This window comes from Lotus japonicus, chromosome 1 (assembly GCF_012489685.1).
Source record: "Lotus japonicus ecotype B-129 chromosome 1, LjGifu_v1.2".
NCBI lineage: Eukaryota > Viridiplantae > Streptophyta > Magnoliopsida > Fabales > Fabaceae > Lotus > Lotus japonicus.
Window position 1 is genome coordinate 304,152 of NC_080041.1, and position 19,942 is coordinate 324,093.

The 19,942-nt window shown below is 37.8% G+C and overlaps 3 protein-coding genes across 3 annotated transcripts; 1 reads left to right on the forward strand and 2 right to left on the reverse strand.

Moving 5' to 3' along the window:
- The first annotated feature begins 2,373 nt into the window (after nucleotides 1–2,373).
- LOC130732821 (protein FAR1-RELATED SEQUENCE 5) lies at nucleotides 2,374–7,556 on the forward strand. Its single transcript, XM_057584807.1, has 2 exons — nucleotides 2,374–4,862; nucleotides 7,191–7,556. The coding sequence occupies exons 1-2, from the start codon at nucleotides 2,706–2,708 to the stop codon at nucleotides 7,365–7,367; spliced, it is 2,334 nt and encodes a 777-aa protein (XP_057440790.1). The 5' UTR covers nucleotides 2,374–2,705; the 3' UTR covers nucleotides 7,368–7,556.
- Nucleotides 7,557–10,067: 2,511 nt separating this feature from the next.
- On the reverse strand, nucleotides 10,068–15,969 carry LOC130732822 (chloride channel protein CLC-e). The gene is made up of 5 exons (XM_057584809.1): nucleotides 13,978–15,969; nucleotides 13,062–13,528; nucleotides 12,212–12,769; nucleotides 11,165–11,367; nucleotides 10,068–10,376 (listed from the first exon to the last, which is right to left on the reverse strand). Exons 1-5 carry the CDS (start codon nucleotides 14,906–14,908, stop codon nucleotides 10,346–10,348), a joined length of 2,190 nt encoding a protein of 729 aa, XP_057440792.1. The 5' UTR covers nucleotides 14,909–15,969; the 3' UTR covers nucleotides 10,068–10,345.
- A 2,617-nt stretch (nucleotides 15,970–18,586) lies between these two features.
- LOC130731911 (uncharacterized) lies at nucleotides 18,587–18,976 on the reverse strand. Its single transcript, XM_057584079.1, has one exon. It carries the CDS (start codon nucleotides 18,974–18,976, stop codon nucleotides 18,587–18,589), a length of 390 nt encoding a protein of 129 aa, XP_057440062.1.
- Between the last annotated feature and the right edge of the window lie 966 nt (nucleotides 18,977–19,942).

A 19,942-nucleotide genomic window follows, 5' to 3' on the forward strand; every position in this document is an offset into this window, starting at 1 on the left:
GCGATGTCGAGCTTGGAAGGAGAAATAAAAAGGTAAGGGTAACTCGGTTTAGCGAGTCTTTGAGTCTTGCATGCTTTATTCGCACTGCTTGCATTTTGAGATGAAGTTATTTAAATTCGATTGACATTTGATTATGATTATTGTACTGAACTGGGAAAATGTTTTCTAGAGGCTTCGGCCGTGTGAATTGATTGAGATGTGTGTCTCGGTTTTCTGGAAGGTTCGGCCGTTTACTGGTGGATAGGACAGGGTTATGTTTTATAGCACTGAATTATTGTTTCATCGCTCAATAGAGCTTGATGTAATTGTGTTGATATTGAACTGAGTTAGTATGCAAATTCGAATTGATTTATGCTTGTTGATATTATGAGTAACATAGGGTTACTCTAACTTGATTATTGGATTTGAAATTGTTGATATTTGTGCATATGCGTTATTGAATTGTATTGTGGGGCCTGTGTGGCGTATTGTGGGGCCTTCGTGGCATACTGAGTGACCTTCAGGGCGTTATTAAGTGGCAGATCAATGCTCTTCGTACCAGGTGACTGTCCCGTCTTGCGAGATGCTTTCGATTTGACACGTCTTGGTAGTAACACATAGTTGTACTACATGGCACTTATATATTGGATTTTATTGATTGATTATATTGTTGAGGTTGTGGATATTTGATTTGATGTTATATTGTTGAGGTTATTGTCATCTGATTTGATTCTATATTGTTGAGGTTATTGTTATCTGATTAGATTCTATATTGTTGAGGTTATTGTCATCTGATTTGATTCTATATTGGTGAGGTTGTTGCTACCTTATTTAAATCTATGTTATTATGTTGCTGATATCTGATTAAATCTATGTTGTTGATATCTGATTTAATTTTTTGTTGTTGGATATATGTCGTCATCTACATGGAATTAAGTTGCTAGCTTATATGCCATGTTATGTACTTAAATTTGAATAGCATGTTTTTCTCTTTTATGTGTGGTAATTGTATGGAGTTAACCCTTTCTGTTTTGCTACTTGTTGTTTGGGCGCTTAACGCTATTAGGCGATGGAGATCTTTTGGTGAAGCTTGACCTTTGTGCAAGTCAGAGATGAGGACTTGAAGAATTGTGGAAGACTTGAAGAGTAGAGTAGGGTTTAAGGCTAGAGCCTTGAGTTAGAAAGCTTACCGTTATTGGTTTAAGCTTACATAATGACTTTAGGAATTTATAATTGAGGTTTTTGGTAGGTTCCGATGCATTTTTTTCCTGCGGTCCCTCGATATGGGATTCGTAGGGAGTATGTCGGAGTTATGGTGTCATTGCATAATAGGTTCCTTGTGGAATCTGGTTTTATTTGTTAGGTTTTGTAGGTTGTGTGCTTTCGTCTTACCTTCGGGTACTTGCCTTATTCAAGGCTAGCTGTAATGTAATTACAGTTGGGAGTAGGCATGACATGTTTTGGAAATACATTTGAAAAGAAAAAATATACTCGTGTTATGAATCCTTTTGGAAAACATTGCATATTTATTTTAGCAGGTTGTTACCGTAACCCCTGAAAGTCGGGGCGTTACAAAAATGTTGATGGTGTAATGGGTGAGAAAGATGAGAATGAGAGGGGTGGAGTAATAGTTTGTGAGTGAAGATGGAAGTGAGGAAGATGCAGGAGGGAAAGTTGATTAGAGTTTGGTGGGGTGTTAAATGGGAGAGTTATGAGGAAGTTAAGGTAGTTATGAGGAAGTTATAAGGTTGTTAGCATGGTATTTATGAGGGGTCTGGGCGGGATTAAATTACCGAGCGATGGCACCGGAAACATTCTGAGACCTAGGTCCCGGGAAATGATATTTTGAGTCAGGTATAATTTCCCGAGGTTTGGTAACCTCGGAATCAATTTTTGAACATTTCGAGCTTTAGTAAAGCTCAGAAAATTTACGTTATTCTTACCGAGGTATAAGGCTAGGGAATTGTTCCAATTTCTTCAGGGAAGGTTTCCGAGGTTTGGCAACCTCGGGAACACACTTTTCACATTCCGAGCTTGACACCTCGGGAAATCGACTTTTATAAATTACGGAGGCATAGCCCTCGGAAGGATTCCGGGAATTAGAGCATCGGGATGTTTCCGAGCCACCAAATCTCGGGATAGGCATCAGGAGACGTTATAAAATATTCCGAGGTTTAAAGTTCGAGGTGTTCCCGAGGTACCAAAGCTCGAAAAAATCATCAGGAAAATTATAATATATCCCGAGACTTAAAGCTTGAGGTGTTCCCAAGATCCTAAAGCTGGAGAATTATTTTAACAGAGATATTTTAGACATTTACCACTTCAAAAAGGGTACCAATTTCAAGAGGGGTTACCAATTCCAACTCCCAAAAATCAATAACCCAATTGTATGTGAGGGCAATCGTTGGTTCTCCGAAGTTACACACCACATCCGATGTATTTTACCCAAAAATAATGTAATAATTATATTTATACTGGCCGTTGATTCCAAAGAAACTTATTCCATATACATTTTTGAAGTGGAAATAGGTGAAGGTAAAATTATCGGTGTTCCCCGTCGTCTCCTTGACCTTCAGTGGGTGTGTTTGTATTCTATGATTAGTTTACAGCCGGAGTAGATGTGTCACTCAACGGTCAGTTCTTTCTTTGGTTGCTAAATTTATAGTTTGGTTGGATATATAACCTGTTCTGTTGTGTTTGTTCTGATCTCTGCACCGATATTTGAGATGGATAACGACTTTGATATTGGGCTCGGAGTATACGACGATGATGAACACGAACACCCAATTGATGAGGAGGAGGTGGAGGAGGAATTGGTACCAACTGGAACTGGTGGTGATGGTGAATTAATATATTTTCCTGAGGGTGACCTCTTAGATCTAGAACCTTACGAGGGCATGGAATTCGAGTCTGAGGAGGCTGCCAAAGCCTTCTATAATTCGTACGCTCGTCGTGTTGGGTTCAGTACTCGCGTCAGCTCATCCCGCCGTTCCAGGCGCGATGGGGCTATTATACAGAGACAATTTGTTTGCGCCAAGGAGGGTTTCCGCAACTTGAATGAGAAGCGCACCAAGGATAGAGAGATCAAGCGCCCACGAACAATTACCAGAGTTGGATGCAAAGCTTCCTTGTCTGTTAAAATGCAAGATTCCGGAAAGTGGATTGTTTCCGGGTTTGTTAGAGAACATAATCACGAGCTGGTTCCACCAGACCAGGTGCATTCTCTTCGCTCTCACAGGCAAATATCAGGAGCTGCCAAGACCCTCATTGATACTTTACAGGCAGCTGGGATGGGTCCTCGTAGAATTATGTCTGCACTCATCAAAGAGTATGGTGGGATTAGCAAAGTGGGCTTTACTGAGGTTGACTGTAGGAATTACATGAGGAATAATCGCCAGAGAAGTTTAGAAGGGGACATTCAACTTGTTCTCGATTATTTGCGACAACTGCATGCTGAGAACCCTAATTTCTTCTATGCTGTGCAAGGTGATGAGGATCCCTCCAGAAGCAATATTTTCTGGTCTGATCCCAAGGCAAAGATGAATTATACATTTTTTGGCGATACCGTAACTTTTGACACTACTTACCGATCTAATAGGTATCGCTTACCATTTGCTCCCTTTACTGGTGTAAATCATCATGGACAACCTGTTCTCTTTGGTTGTGCTTTCATAATTAATGAATCTGAGGCATCATTTGTATGGCTTTTCAACACATGGCTTATGGCCATGTCTGGCCGCCCACCAGTGTCAATTACAACTGATCATGATTCTATAATTCGCTCAGCCATAATGCAAGTATTCCCTGAGACCCGCCACCGTTTCTGCAAGTGGCACATCTTTAAAAAATGTCAGGAGAAATTATCTCACGTTTTCCTCAAATATCCAAATTTTGAAGCTGAATTTCACAAATGTGTTAACTTGACTGAGTCCACTGAGGAATTTGAGTCATGCTGGTTAACACTCATAGATAGGTATGATCTCAGGGATCATGAATGGCTTCAAGCATTATATTCTTCTTGCAGACAGTGGGCACCTGTGTATTTGCGAGACACATTCTTTGCAGAAATGTCCATCACTCAGCGAAGCGATAGCATGAATTCTTACTTTGATGGGTATGTAAACGCCTCAACCAACTTAAATCAGTTCTTTAAGCTGTATGAGAAAGCACTTGAAAGTCGCAATGAGAAAGAAGTGAGAGCAGATTATGACACAATGAATACTTTGCCGGTATTGAGGACCCCATCTCCAATGGAGAAGCAGGCATCTGAGCTTTACACGAGAAAAATTTTCATGAGATTTCAAGAGGAGTTAGTTGGGACACTAACATTCATGGCATCCAAAGCTGATGATGATGGGGAGGTCATTACATATCATGTAGCTAAATTTGGAGAGGACCATAAAGCATACTATGTTAAATTCAATGTTTTGGAAATGAAAGCGAGTTGTAGTTGTCAAATGTTTGAGTTTTCAGGCCTTCTTTGCAGACATATTTTGGCAGTCTTTAGAGTTACCAATGTCCTTACTCTACCATCACATTATATTTTGAAACGTTGGACAAGAAATGCCAAGAGCAATGTAATACTAGAAGAACATTCTTGTGATGTACATACATACTATTTGGAATCTCATACAGTTAGATATAATACTCTACGACATGAGGCCTTTAAATTTGTTGATAAAGGTGCAAGGTCTCCTGAAACTTATGATGTTGCAATGGATGGTTTACAACAAGCTGCAAAAAGAGTTGCTCAGGTAGTGCAAAATGAGGGGAGAATTCCCATCAGCATTGGAAAGGCTAGGAGTCTCATGCTGAATGATAAAAGTCATGCTGATTACACAAGTGGACACCAGGAAGAAAGCTTGGGTCAGGATATGTCTCAGGTCAGAGTTCCATTTTATAGTTGTTTTTAAACACATTTTATGATGGTTGTATTCTTGTGTTTTACTCTTTCATCCACCCTGTTAGAAACTTAGAATGTAAAACCAATGTTGAACTGAAACTTCACTTAAATGTGTAAGATTCTAGGCAATTGAATCTTGAAATTGTATTAGAGCCTCTGTGATAAAATGGTTATGATTTTGATCCTTGCAAGCCTCATTCTTTAAAAAAAAATTAATTTCATTGACTCAAAAAAAAAATCAACACAAGAAAGAGTAGACTTATGCATCAACCACGCCTCAACTCCATAGGACTCATGTGAGAGGGTGTGTGTTGGAGATTTATTACTAATCATGAACCTTCAGTTAATAACTCAAGTTTTTAAGAGGTTTAGTACTGGACACTGGACAGAACTTTTTAAGCTCTCAAGGTAAGGCTAATCACTTTTCACTCCTAACTCTTTGTCTGACCTATCTGAGATGATCTCTTAGGATTACTTTCCTTATTTCTTTATATTTCATGATTTGTATCCTATCTAATTAGAATTAGCAGTCTAGTAATTTTCGTAATTAGTTTTCCTATTTGATTAGGATTAGGAGTATAATATTAGTATAGATAAGAGTTAGTATTTTGTCTTTGTATCATATCATAATGAAGTCTTCGTCCTTTTTTTTGTCTCTTGTCTACTTTCTTATCTAAAATAACTTCAACAACTACCTTCATCTTTTTCGTTCTATAATAGATTTTCACTATTTATTATAATATCCTACTATATATATAATCATGAGATGCTTTTGAGTCCTTCTAGATGTCTATTTTTGGGGGACTAGAATCTTCTGACTATTATGATTCAGAAGTACTGAATATTTGTTCAATTTGAATAATACCTATGAAGCACGAATATTACACAGACCCACCATGATGTACTAACATTCAATTTTTTTATTTATTTATAATAATATGGGTGATAAGGATTGAACTCTAGGACTGTAGACCACATGATTGATTGGAATTGGGGAGTGGCAGTTATGGAGTGATAGAGGTTGTTATTGTAATTATAGCTAACTAACCTAAAGTGTGAATAGGTTAGTGAGTTAGGAAGTTAGTAGAGTATGAAAAGGGGAAAGGGGACTCATTGGGATTTGGGAGTCATCTAGAGACTAGAATAGATGGTATCATGGAATTCTAGGAGGGAGAGTGTAGGTTCTCTCGAATAACCAGCAAGTGTAGTTCATTTCTATTCTTGAATAATAGTAATTTTCTTCTCGTTCACTTCTGGTACCTATCATTGATCATAGAGGATCTCATACATGTCAAAATCCAGTATGTTATATTTTGTAACCGTCTTGATTAGAATCTTTTTAGAAGGCATATTTGTGGTTTTAGTTCTGGGTTTTAAGCAATTGTTGATTGAGTTGGCCTATAGATGCTGTATTTTGTGGATTTTGGTTTTATGAGGTTATGTTTGCTACATTGGGGACTCAAGCACAAATGTATAGGATTTTGGTGGTACATGATGTACTTTCTATGGAGACAAGAAAAAACAGGAGAACTCAATACTTATAAATCCAAAGCTTCATTAAAGTAAAAAAATTTGATCCATTTTGTGATAAGCATTTGGTCTTGATTAATTCGAATTATACATTACATGAACATGTGCTAAACATAAACTTCGTAGCTACCTGAGCTCAGCCGGATTCAGGCTTGTTTAAGTTCTATCACCGTTATTCTTTCCTCGTGATATATTTGATAAGATCTGAGTTACATGCCTGTTGACTGGGTTTCGTCTAATATACCCCCACTTTAGCTTAAGATTTTGTCCCTGTCAAGCTTCTGCTGGATGTTGGAACACATGCTATTGGTGCATTTCTTTGTGAAATATGTTGAAAAGTGCTTTCAGGTCCACAAAATCCATTTTGTTCTTGGGTGCATTTGGTTCACGAAGGTGGATTTACTGTGCGTGTTTTCTCATTTTTTCTTCTAGGAGGGGTTTATTTTCCCCCCGGGATGGACTTTCTCTCATTCCTTTCAAATGTTATATTCTTATTAAAGAAATAAAAGTTCCTGTCTGACAGATTTTATCGTATTATTGGTTTTAAATATATAATAATCACCCATGCTCAAATATGCTTGCTTATTTGTCCCCAAATGATAGCTCAAGTGGTAAGAGCTGGTGGACATGTGAGTTGAGGAGGGGGAGGTCCTTGGATCGATCTTGAAGGGCTGTAGTTTATAATTCCGATGCAAAAAATATATATATATATATATATATATATATATATATATATGTGCTTGCTAATTTTTTTCCTTCATTGCTTTGTATCCCGCAGGATGATATGGATAAGCATATCAAGAAACTTATGAATGAGCTTGAGTGTGCAATTCGGAAGTGTGAAATTTACCGGTCCAATCTTCTCTCGGCTTTAAAAGCAGTTGAGGATCACAAGCTCGAGTTGTCAATTAAGGTGGAAAACATCAAGATAAACATGAAGGAGGGCATCTGGTGACTCTGGAGAGGTACATAGAAAGATATAGGAAAAATGAAAATGATACATATTTTCTTTTCTGGCAATCTATCACGCTTCAATAACGCTCCTTTGAGTTGACATTTAGCTTAGTTGATGTATAGTCTTCTGAAATTTTGTCTTCTCGCCTTTCGGTTATAAAAAGTGCTTTGCTGTGTTTATTATATCAAATTTAACTTCTATAGTTGATGTCCTTTTGGAAGTAATTTAGGGCGGCGTCTAAGGTGGGGAAGGTGCACTGGTCCATGGGCACCGCACATGAACTTTTTTGGAAAATTTATTTCAAGGATGTATTAATATAAGGGATTGTCCAAATGACCCAATAAAAGTTTAGGTTAAATAACCCATCATCCAATCGCATTGGAGCTAAGTGAGTTTGAATTTCTATATTTTATTTATTAATTTATTTCAAACTCATTTATCTCCAATGTGATTGGATGATGAGTTATTTAACTCAAACTTTCTCATGGGTCATTTAGACAATCCCTTAATAAAAATATTAAATGTTTTAGATTAAATAACAATAAAGAGTAAAAATAAAAAATACCCTTATGAATCTCCCATATTCCCTCCCCTTTCATGACATCACCACCTTTAAGTTCGTCGTCCGGAGTCCAGACGCACAACACCTCCTCCATCATGTCCCACTTTCTCAGCTCCTCCTCTTGTTTCTTCAATCTATCTGGATCCCTATTGATTCATCATCGTAGCATCCGCCTTCATCATCGTAGCATCCGCCTGTTTTGAGCTTTGGTGCCATGTATCTCATCTTTCAAGAGAAACACTTTATTTTGTCCGTTGCTACGATCATCTCCTCCGCCATCATGAATAGCCAAGAAATTCAATGACATCTCCCCCTATACATGCGGCAGCAAAACCTTGTAGATGTCTCCTCACTCTGAGCTCTTATTTGAGGTGCTCCATGTCAAATAATCAATTATATCAAAAACTTAAGTTGTAGGGTAAGAGTTAAATGAATGGTTTTATACTATATTCAAACATGCCCCCTCACGCAAGATCTCTTTGGGCTTGAAGCGTGGATAAATGCACAAGCTCAACTATCAGAGAGGTTCTGATACCATGTCAAACAACTAATTATCTCAAAAGCTTAAATTGTTCAATAAGAGTTAAATGAATGATTTTATATCATATTCAAACACTCCATAGGTGCAGAATTAAGCTCACGAATGCATCCTGAACATGCATATTGGACTCTTAGAAATTATGCCTTCAAGTTGGGTCCAAACCATCATTCTTGAGTTCAAGGAAAGTGACCCACTTTGGAGTTGCCTCTAACTCATTCGGATCTTCTTTCCCCTTGAGCTCCAAAATCAATCCTTGCAAAACTTGCTTCATTCTTTTGGTCTTGGACCTTGACATTGGACCTCCTAGTCCATGCAAAGGGTCTTTGTCTGGGCTGGACCGATCCTTATTAGAGGGTCGTCTAAGAAATTTGTGGAAAGAGGGTTTGGGCGTGAGGGTTCGTCTAAGAACTCGGTGATGTAGGGTTTCAAGTGGTGATGGAGGGTTTGGGTTTTATGGTGTCGTGGCGTTTCCTGGAGTTGGGAAAGACGGGTTTGTGGGTTTTGATCTATTTGCTTTTTGGGATAGAGGGTAAATGAGAGGTTTGGTGTGCACCATCTCATCAACCTGTGACCTACCCTCAATTTCTCTATCTATGTTGGAATCGTTTGGACTTTGCAATTGGATAAACTCTTAGGTCACCATAGTTCATCAACCAACAACAAAGTGGGTCCTTGGCCACCTTGTTCAAAGTTTGGATTTTGGTGATTAATGAAAATGAGATGCAAAAGTGATTGAGTTTGTGAAATTGGGGAAGAGTTTATGGGTTTGTTTTGAGTTTCTAGATTTTAATAAAGATGATGGAACAAGGGAAATAGGGGAAGAAGAAGGGGAAGAGTTTATGGATTGAATTGTAATTGATGAATTTTTGGGTTTACTGGAGAATTTTTGGGGTTTTTGATGAATGTTTAGGTTTCTGATGAACATGATAAAAGATGATGATGATAGGTTCTGTTGCAATTTTAATTTTTTTAATTTTGTTCCCTCTACACATTAGATTTATTGGTATTGGTCCTTGAATAAAATCAACGTCACTAAAAACCTACATGTCACCATGTCACATCATCATTTAAATGGCTTGAGAAATCAAAACATCACAAGCCAACAAGTTAAGGGATTGATTTCAATGAAAATTTAAATCAGCAACCAATACCAATAATTCGATATAATTCAAGGAACAAAAACATATTTAAGCCTTCTTTTAATTATACTTGTATTTTTTAATTAAGTTTTAAATGTTAATGCCACAATTTCAATAGCATTAAATTCTTTTAATTTTTGGAATGAATATATAATAAAACACTAGCTTCAAATTAACTAACATAGAAATAACTAGTTTTATCAAGAAATAGTAGCAATTAATGTTCTTATTTTATTAAAATTGCAATCTAACTTCCTATTATACCATTTATCTCTCTTATTAATTTTAACTTTTCAATTTTCCTACCACCAATAAATGAAGGGTACAATTGATAAAGTATAATTAATGCTCTCTTTAACTTTGTAAAGTGACAGATAATTAGGAATAAAATTAAGCTATAAATAGTGTCAGTTATATAGGAACGGAGAGAGTTAGGTGGTGAAGAGTGATGACAGAAGTGACTAGAAAATACAACTTCATGGAGAAAATTTACATTTAGGACAAGAAACACCTATATCGTATTACAATAGGTCCCCTTAGGCAATCTACACAGTGGAAGCGAACATAACTAAACACGAGCTCTATTTTGAACTTCTTTCCACTTACAACACGGAGAAAACATGGCAATATGGCATGGTTTAACTTGGCATGTTAAAGGCAAGTTATATGATAAAAAATGGAGTACAAACTAGGAAACGGAAGGCTCTTCATCCTCCTAAGTCCTAACGGTTGAATATTAGCTGAGGGACTCTCTGGTCGCCAAAGCACTGCATTTAACAACAACAATAATTACGCAGGGGCATCATAACAAACAAACAAAAAGCATGAAAGCGAAAACGGTTATATCCTTCTTAACACTAAAATAATGGTCTTCCACGTTCAATTTCTAACAACGTTCATTTTCACATAATGTTGCTTTGAATATGCTTAGAAGTTTCTACAACTTCTATTATCGTCCTTTTCATTTCCACCCACGCCATCCTAGATTTTCCTATTACATCCATCCATTTTACCAGTATTTCTCGTTATTTTGATAATATTAAGGAACTTAGACACTAACCCACATCCAAATTCAAGACTTTCTAGCCTACAGTCATGTTGGCATTATTCTGTTGTACAATTGGATTCTTGCTACCCCAACATTCCATGTCATGAAGCATATTTTAGCAAATGCAATAAAATTGACCCTTCAATGTCCAAGATATTCAGATCACAAAACTCTAATTGCACTGCAAATCCACAAACCAGCCATTTCTAGGATGAAACATCCAGTGGAATCTTCTTGACTTGTTGGCAACTGATATCTTTTGAAGCGTTTGACTATTCTACACTTTCTAGTGAAACCTTACTTTGAAATAAAACCCTGATATAACAAAGGTATATATATCTATGCGTACGATCTCTGCTTGACCATTTTAAATTGAATCCTTTCAAAATTAATGTAAAAATAAATGCATCTATTTGAAGAAAGATTTGTTTTCCTGGAGTATGACACATGTTATCAAAGGGAGCATATAAGCCATACAGATAAATAAATGGAAAATAGTAGCAGGACCTGCATGTCAGATTGATACTATCGGGATCCAATATGCCAACTGGATATGTTTTTTCATAGATATTCCTCACAACTGGAACTTGATCGACTCCATGTTCCTTCATAATCATTTGGGCAAAGCGAAGTTCCATATCAGGAGTAGCTGTCCATGGTACACTACATATTCCTCCATCTAATAGGCATAATTCAGAAACTAAAAGCTCCTGAAAGAAGAGGAAGAATCAAATAGTCATATTTATAAATCTAAAATAAAGTTGTTTAGTTCAGCATTTGTTTTACTTTTAGCAGTATACAATTTATTTAATAAAAGGCCCCACCAAGCTCTACATAAGCACCTCTCCGACTGCATTGAGCCATCAAACAATCATAAAGTGGCCAAATTCTCACTTACCAGAAAGGTAGCCATTTTCCCCGCGAGTTTATGAATTATGCAATGCTACCAAATATCTACATTCTACGCATGAAATCCAATAACACAAAGGAAAAAGACATATTATCTTCAAACAATAGATCCACAAGGAACATTTTGAAACTTGGGCTTCCCAGGATATACTACAAGTATAGTGAAGCAATGTTTGTTATTCTACATTTGTGTAATGGATGCTCAATGTTTGGTCAAATGTGTAATACCAGAACTTGGTTCCTCTGTTATGTATCATTATAAGTGATGGTATGAAATTGCAAGTTCATAATTTATAGGCTGCCTAATTTATATTCAAATTTCACTAGTACACCATCACCTATTATCTTAGGATTTTTAAATTCAAGGCCTAAATTCAATATTCTGCAATTGGTTTTTTCCTCCTCAGCAGCAATTTAGATTATAATTGTAAATAATCTAGGTTCCCACAAAGTACGTCATTATGTCCCCGTAGGATAGCTCAAGTGGTAGGAGCTGGGGACATATGGGTTGGGTAGGGGAGGTCCAGTGATCGATTCATGGCGGGTGCAATTTATCTTTCCGATGTACCAAAAAAAAAAGTACGTCATTATTGAAAGCATATATAGATTTCACATTCGATAAAGATAGAACATAGACTCTTCTACCTTCGGATTTTTGCTTCTCGCTTTTGCAAATTTTCCATAGTCTTGAATGTCTCTAAGCGTCAATAAACCAATCAAAGTATCATCAGTATCAACAATTACCGCACAAGACTGTTTCTCCACAAGCATGAGATCTATTACTTCAGTAAGCAGTGTGCACATTGACACTGACACATATCTAGTCTTCATGGCTTCCGAAACAAATGTTCTCCTTGTCAAATATGTCGTTTCAACATTATCATCTACACATAGTGAACTTTCGACTTGACACAAATTACTCAAAGATGACACACCTTCAGAAAAGGTATTACCAGTAGATGACTCAATTGAACTACAGGAAGATATTTCTGGAAGTGAAGCAGAGCTTGAGTTTTCCAACTTCAGCTTTTTTGTCTCCCTGTCGTCGCCTCTCTTTGTCTGTATGGATGAAATCCATGAAGACACACCTACCGCTGCAAGTAGTGGTAAAACAATCCTATAGTCCTGTGTCAATTCAAAGAGAAGCAAAACTGCAGTAAGTGGTACTTGACAAACGCCTGCAAGAGTCGCAGCCATTCCAACCTGCAAAAGGAACTTCAATATGATCATCCGCGGCATGCCAGCTTCTTTTCCTGAATATTTGCAGAAGATAGATGAAATAATAAACCAAGAATTCTGAAATATTAAATAATTGTGATTAGCTACACACAGAAAAGGGGGTTCCTTCAGGAAAAGGCTCAATTATTCATCCATGGAAGTCATCGCTGATTGAGCAAATTGGCCTCCCATCCCAAAGACAAGAAGAAAAAAGATCATGCCAAACATAAAATATCTAATAATAAATATTATATAGCCAAAAAAGAAAGAATAGTACCAGGCCATAAGCTTGTGGTGATGCCACTTCCAACACAGAGAGGTTGACCAAAGGACTAGATTCAGAAACAGCCAACCCAATTAATTTCCCATAAGCCATCCCAGTTGCCCCACCAATAAAGAGAGAGGGGGCATAATATCCTCCCACTAATCCAGAGGCACGGCATAAAGATGTTGCAACAATCTTGACAGCTATTAGCTGAAGCAATAGGTCAGTGGAAAGGCCTTTAACAAATGGCCGAGATTCTAACAAAATGTCGACATTCTCAAAACCCCAGTAGAGGATTTCAGGATATGCCAATGCTGTCAACCCAACTGATAAGCCTCCCAATACAGGGAATGAAGCTCTTGGAATGCCAGTGGCCTTATGAAGATTGTCAAAAATAGTCAACATATATGATGTACACCAAGATAGGGCCAATGACACCAGGCCACATAAAATGCCTAGCAGTAGATACAGCGGGAGCTCTGAAATCAAGTTAAATACTCTCACAGTAAAACATACCAACCAGATTGAGGATAGCAAGAAATGTTCCCAAAGAAACCAGCTTTTGTTTTCTTCAAATTCAAAATCATCATATGAAAAGAATATATTACCCAGTTTCAGTCTAAAAAGAAGTCTATGTCTGATTCTATTAAATATTATGTCAAACTTGAAGTACTATAATACAAGCAATATTTAGAACTGAAATCACATTGAACTACAGTAAAACAGTTTTCTGTTTGAAGTACAATAATGCAGGTGGTTAATTGCTATGTTTCTGATGGTCAAACAAGGAGATTCATCAGGAGTGATTGTGACTCTTGTAGATTTAGATGCAGTGAAAGAGGTTGTTGGTAAATGAAATTCTTGAAGCAAAAACAGCAATATCAGCAGCAGAAATGGAAATGTTGGCAATAAAATCCAGAGGGCTTACCACCAGGAGAACGGAAATCATACTCTGGAACTTTAAAGGCTGGTTCAGAGCCCAGGCCAATCTCTGAAACTACAGAAGCTATGACAGCACTAAGTATTACCATGGAAGTAGTATTTGTGAGTGGTAAAGATTGATCTGCAGGTGACGGCCACAAGACGGATTCTACAGCAAAAAAACAACCAGCAACAGCAGCATTGAAACCAGCAGAGAGGCCAGCAGCGGATCCAGCGGCGAGAAGGGAGAGCATTCTGCCAGAACCAGAAGCCTTGTCAAGCCCTTTGGCAATGGAGGTACCAATGTCGACGCTGGGACCCTCAGGACCCAAGGAATTACCGGTGCCTAAAGTAAAAGAAGCTGCCATAGCCTTGAAGAAAGGGCGGGAAGCAGGAGGAGAACGTGAACGGAGGAGGTTGAGCAGAGCCACAACAACACCTCCGAAAGCCGGAACTAGTATTACTCTGGTCCAGGTTTCCTGAATCGGTGCTTCTCTCAACCACGAGGCGCCTCGATAAGGAATTCCATCCCAAAAGAAATCACGAATTTCATGGACAACATTATTGAAGAGCACGACAGCCACGCCGGTGAGGAGACCAACCGTGCATGAAGATATTATTCCTGAATTTCGAATCCTTCCGGTGAAAAGCTTCAATTCTAGCTCTACTTGTTCTGAAGCAGAAGCAGAAGCGAAGCCTCTATTATCAGGAGGCTCAGGCACACAAAACGGACGCCTGCGCCTGCTAATTCGGCGGCCATTATTAGATTTTGAAGCAGGGAACCACCGTATCGGTATCAGTTTAACTGCTTCCTCCGCAACAATCGGATGACGCTGCCAACTGGGTTGAACTCCCACTCTCATCATGCATCCTGAGCCAACCATTTCTTCATCAACAACTTCTTCCCCCACCAACACCAGCTCATTTAAAAACATCATGATTCTTTTTTTTTTTTATCATTAAACCCTTTGAATTGATTTATTTTTGAAACACGTTTCATTTTCATTAATCTCTTAATTTTTTTTTTGAACTTAATCTCTTAATTACTTTCATTAAATGTATTTAAGTTTTTTTTTTAGAAGCAAATATGTCAGGAAGCTATGAGTATAAACACAATGAGTGTTTTATTTTGATTTACCCAAAATACCACATACAATTTTTATAAGGCTTAAATAAGTTTTTGGTCCCTAACCCTTACTAAATGCTTGGTTTTCGTCTCTCGTCGGAGTAAAGGTGGGTTTTAGTCCCTATCCTTTGTCAAAAGATTTGGTTTTGGTCCCTCCGGAGCTCTGGGTCAACGCCAGAGCTCCGGTGATCCATTTGGCATGGCCACGTAGGATTAATGAGGTCAGGTGGACTTTATTTTCTTTTTATTTAAATTAAAAAAACCTAATTAATTTTTAAAGAAACCTAATTAATTTTAAAAAATGTAATTATTTAAAATTCTAAAATTCTGAAAACAAAAAAAACTGGAAAGGAGGAATTAAACTTCTCGAAAGGAGGAAAAAGTCTGGAAGCAAACTAGGTTTTTCAGATCTGGGAAATGAGTAATTTTTCAGATATGGGAAGGATGTGGGTGCCATTTTTCTTCTTCTTCTACCTCCTCCTCTTCTATCCCACTACCACACCACCAACCCACTTCCCTTCTTCCTTCTCCTCCTCCTCCTACCACCGTCAAGGAGGAGCTGAGCGAGCTCGAGGCGCTAGCGTAGAAGCTTCAGAGCAGCCACGAGCAGAGCAAGACCTTGCACAACACGAAAAGTATGAAGGAGCTTCGTTCTCGCATGGACGACGAAGTTGAAGATGTGTTAACACACTCCATTTTTGTTCCCCTGTTTGTTCTTGGCCTCTTGGCTCTTTCCCCTTGTTATTACTCTAGCTCTGTTTCTTTCTCTTTTTCTTTTGTCCCTATTTCTGAGTTTTGAAACCTTTTACTTCACTCTGCAACGGTAAAGGTGGGGCCTTTATAGATGGAATTCCATAGAATTGAAGTTGCAATTTTGGTTTTGCAGATAATGTTCTATGAGGAGTGGTGGCTTGATGCGTCTTGTTACCTAATCTGTAGGGACCAATTACATAATCAAAGCTGAAGATGATAAGATTTTTTTTAAGAGGAAGATGATAAGATTTATTTTTTGAAAGGAAGATGATAAGATAAAGAAGAAGATATTGATTAGGGGTTTTAATTATTGGTTTTGATTATATGTTTTTTAAATAATTTAAATAAAAAGGAAAAAAAATTCCACTGGCCTCATTAATCCTATGTGGCTAGGGGTGGGAATAGGCCAGGCCGTTCGTAGGGGCCTATGGCCTAGCCTACCACAGGCCCAGGCCAGGTCAGACCAAATTGGTAGATAGCCAAGGCTTAGGCTTTTTGAAAAGCCTATTTAGTTAAAAAGGCCAGGCTCAGGCCATTCAACAAGCCTTGTAAGCCTTACAGGCTAGCCTATTTAAGTAAATATAATTAGTATTTTTTGGTAAATTGTAAATATGATAAGTATAAATATATTTTACCCTTGATGATGTCTATATATTAAAAATTTATAATAATATCTTGATATTATATACTTATTGAGATTTTAGTATATTTAAGCAAATTGACTTATATAACGATTCAAAGTTATAAGTCTTTTTAAAAATAAATATATGACGTATTTAAATATCTTAATATGGCGTGTGATTTTAAATTGGCTCTTCAACTCTAAGAAACCAACATAATCTCGTTTAGTTTCATCACGACCTATTAGCTGATAATATTATAAGTCTGATTGTTGAAAATATTATTTTAGTATAATTTAACCCGTTAGCTTATAAGTTTGATAACTTCTTTACAGATAAATTTATTAACAAACGTAAAACTCTTGTTGTGAAACGGGTCTTTAAACAGGCTACCAGGCCAAGCCAGGCTTTCGGAAGGCCCAGGCCAGGCTCGAAAAAAAGCCTTTGATAGGCCATAGGCCAGGCTCAGGCCTTAAGATTTTTAAACAGGCTAAGCCTATTTAAGTAAAGCCTACCTAGGCCTAGCCTATTCCCACCCCTATATGTGGCCATGCCACATGGGTCACCGGAGCTCCGGCGTTGACCCAGAGCTCCGGAGGGACCAAAACCAAATCTTTTGACAAAAGATAGGGACTAAAATCCACATTTGCTCCGGCGAGGGACGAAAACCAAACATTTGGTAAAGGTTAGGGACCAAAAACTTATTTAAGCCTTTTTATAAACAACTTAACTTTTCTATTTTTATTTCGATGATATGTTAATTTTTTTTGGACCCCACGATGGATCTGACATATTTATGTTTTTTTATTTATAATTAAATTTGAATTGCATGCTAAAAAATTATAATGCGAGTTAAAAAAAGAGGAAATATATTATTTTAATCATCAGGTCTAATTGTTTAGTAATTAGAAACATTTAAGCACCTGCTACTTTCTTCATGGTTACATTAGAAGCTAGGTTGGAGAGTAACCTGATGAATTATTCTCAATTCATCGTTATTTGGGGAACGATGTAATGGTGCTCTATGTTTGGAGTGGCCTTGGATGCAATTTGGAGGAGTGTGAATGAGTTAGTCTTTGATAGTGCTAATCCAAAGGGGGTTTGACACCCCACCTATTGGGTTCCCCTCCCCCCCCACTTTATTCAATACGAGATTTAAAGTTCCGTATTCAATACGGAATTTAATATTCCGTATTTTTTTTTGTTACAATATTCCGTATTTTTTTAATATGCAATGAATGGTTGAAAATGTGTCACATATGCTTAAATACAGTACGGTTTTTTAAGTTCCGTATTATTCGTATTAAATACGGAACTTTAAATCCCGTATTAAATAAAGTGGGGTGGAAAACTCAGGTGGGATGCCAACCCTAATTCCCTAATCCAAACCGGAATATATTTGCATTGAGATATTGGCTAGATGTCTTAGAATCAAGGAAGCTTTTAGTTTTTATTTTTTTGAAAAAGCCAAAAGATTTATTAATAGAAGCATAAGAGTTGCTTCAACCCACGAACAATCAATACATGAGAATACATAAGAGGACAAAAAAAAGACCCTCAAAATAAAAAACAAGAAATCATCACTTTAGCACCCCCTATCAAAAAATCAGCATAGCTACATAAGGGGACCAGCAGAGACAACCCGACTCAATACATGGCACTACCCCAAAAAACTTTTCTTCCAAGGGATAAATCATGAGCCCGTAATAATCCCCAACTCATATTAAGCTTTCCTCCTCTGATTGCACCACCTCAGACAATACCTTGGCTCCACCCCCTACTCATAAAAAGAGGCTCGAAAATCCTTTACTTTTGCCTTCAGCCACAGCCACGATCTCACCTTGATCATATCCACCACTGACTCAACACACGGAACTGCTCCATTGAAAATAACAGAATTTCTTAGCAACCAAACAGACCATAACACAGCAAATCATACAACCCTCCACCCTTTCTCCACTACCACATAATTGTCACCCAAAACATGTTGCAGAAAGTGCATTCTCCCATCATTTGGTAATGCACTAGACAAGCCTACCCACTTTAAACACGTCATCCATACTGAGTATGAAAAATTACATTCAAAAATTAGATGGGAAGTAGTCTCCACCTGGTCATTACACAGCACCCCACTTCTGAATTTGCACCCCACTTCTTATAATGTTAGCCATAGTTGGCATCCTCTGTAGGCCAATCTTCCATGCTAGTGCCGCAACCTTTGACGGAACTAAGTTGCACCAAATTCCCTTAAAAAACGCATGATCCATGTTGTCCCCGGTCCTCTCTCCATCCCCTCTTTCCGCATCAGCAATAAACGCGAATGCAGATTTGACAGTGTAGCCGCCGGATGAGTCTAGAGTCCAACACCAGCTATCCCGCTTGTCTCTGATCACTGAAACAACTCCAATAGCCTGCAATAAATCAGCAAGTAATTCTTTCTCCCACTCAAAGAGATCTCTCCTCCACCTTAGATCCCATTCCCATCCACCACCACCCCATCTACCCATGCCCCTAATACAACCTTCCTGCTGTACAGAAACGGAAAACAACCTACTAAACTTTACCCCAAGACTCACCTCCCCCACCCATACCTCCTTCCAGAATTTTGTTCCTTCCCCGTTCCCTACGCACTTCCTCACTCCCCCCACAAACCAATTCCCAAACATCCCATTATGACAAACAGCCCCTAAATCCCTCCACTACATAGACCCCTTTAAAAAACACTCCACATTGTTAAGCTCACTCACCCTCCCATACCTAGCCTCCAACACCCTCACCCACAAACTCCCTCTTTCCCTCAAAAGTCTCCATTTCCATTTACCTAATAAAGCTGTATTAAAGTGGACAATATTTTTCACTAGGGGTGTACAAGGAACAGGTTGGGACGAGTTTTGGTTAATTCTAACCCGGCCCTAAATATTGACCAGGCCAATTCTTAAACCCTAACTCATCCCTAGACCTGAAGCAACCCGACAATATGCGGTCCAATTTAGGACGAGTCTATGTAGGACGGGACCGGGTTGACCCGAGGGACAATAAATCTAAGACTATTTGATATTAATTGTAAAATTTAAAGATAATAACGTACTAAAAGAGTTATAAGTGAGAACTATTTTTTATAAAAAAGAACTTGAAATGATCCAATTCTTGCATAATCTTTTGCACTTGAGAGGTTTACATTTTGTTCGATCTATATGCACATGTCACTCATTTCGTTTGATCTCACTTGTCTCAGATGTGCATAATGCACATGCATGATTTTCTCTTGTTAGAGCATGAAAGTGCTCATCTTTTGACCAACGTTTATTTAATCCATAAGATACATGTTAAACATTTTCATCTCATCGACATGATAAGATAAATTTGAGCATCATCTATCACATTTTGACCATTATAATAATTTAAAATTTTATAAAATATATATGTGGGACGAGCCGGGTGGCCCGAGTGCCAACTCAAACCCGACCCGAAGC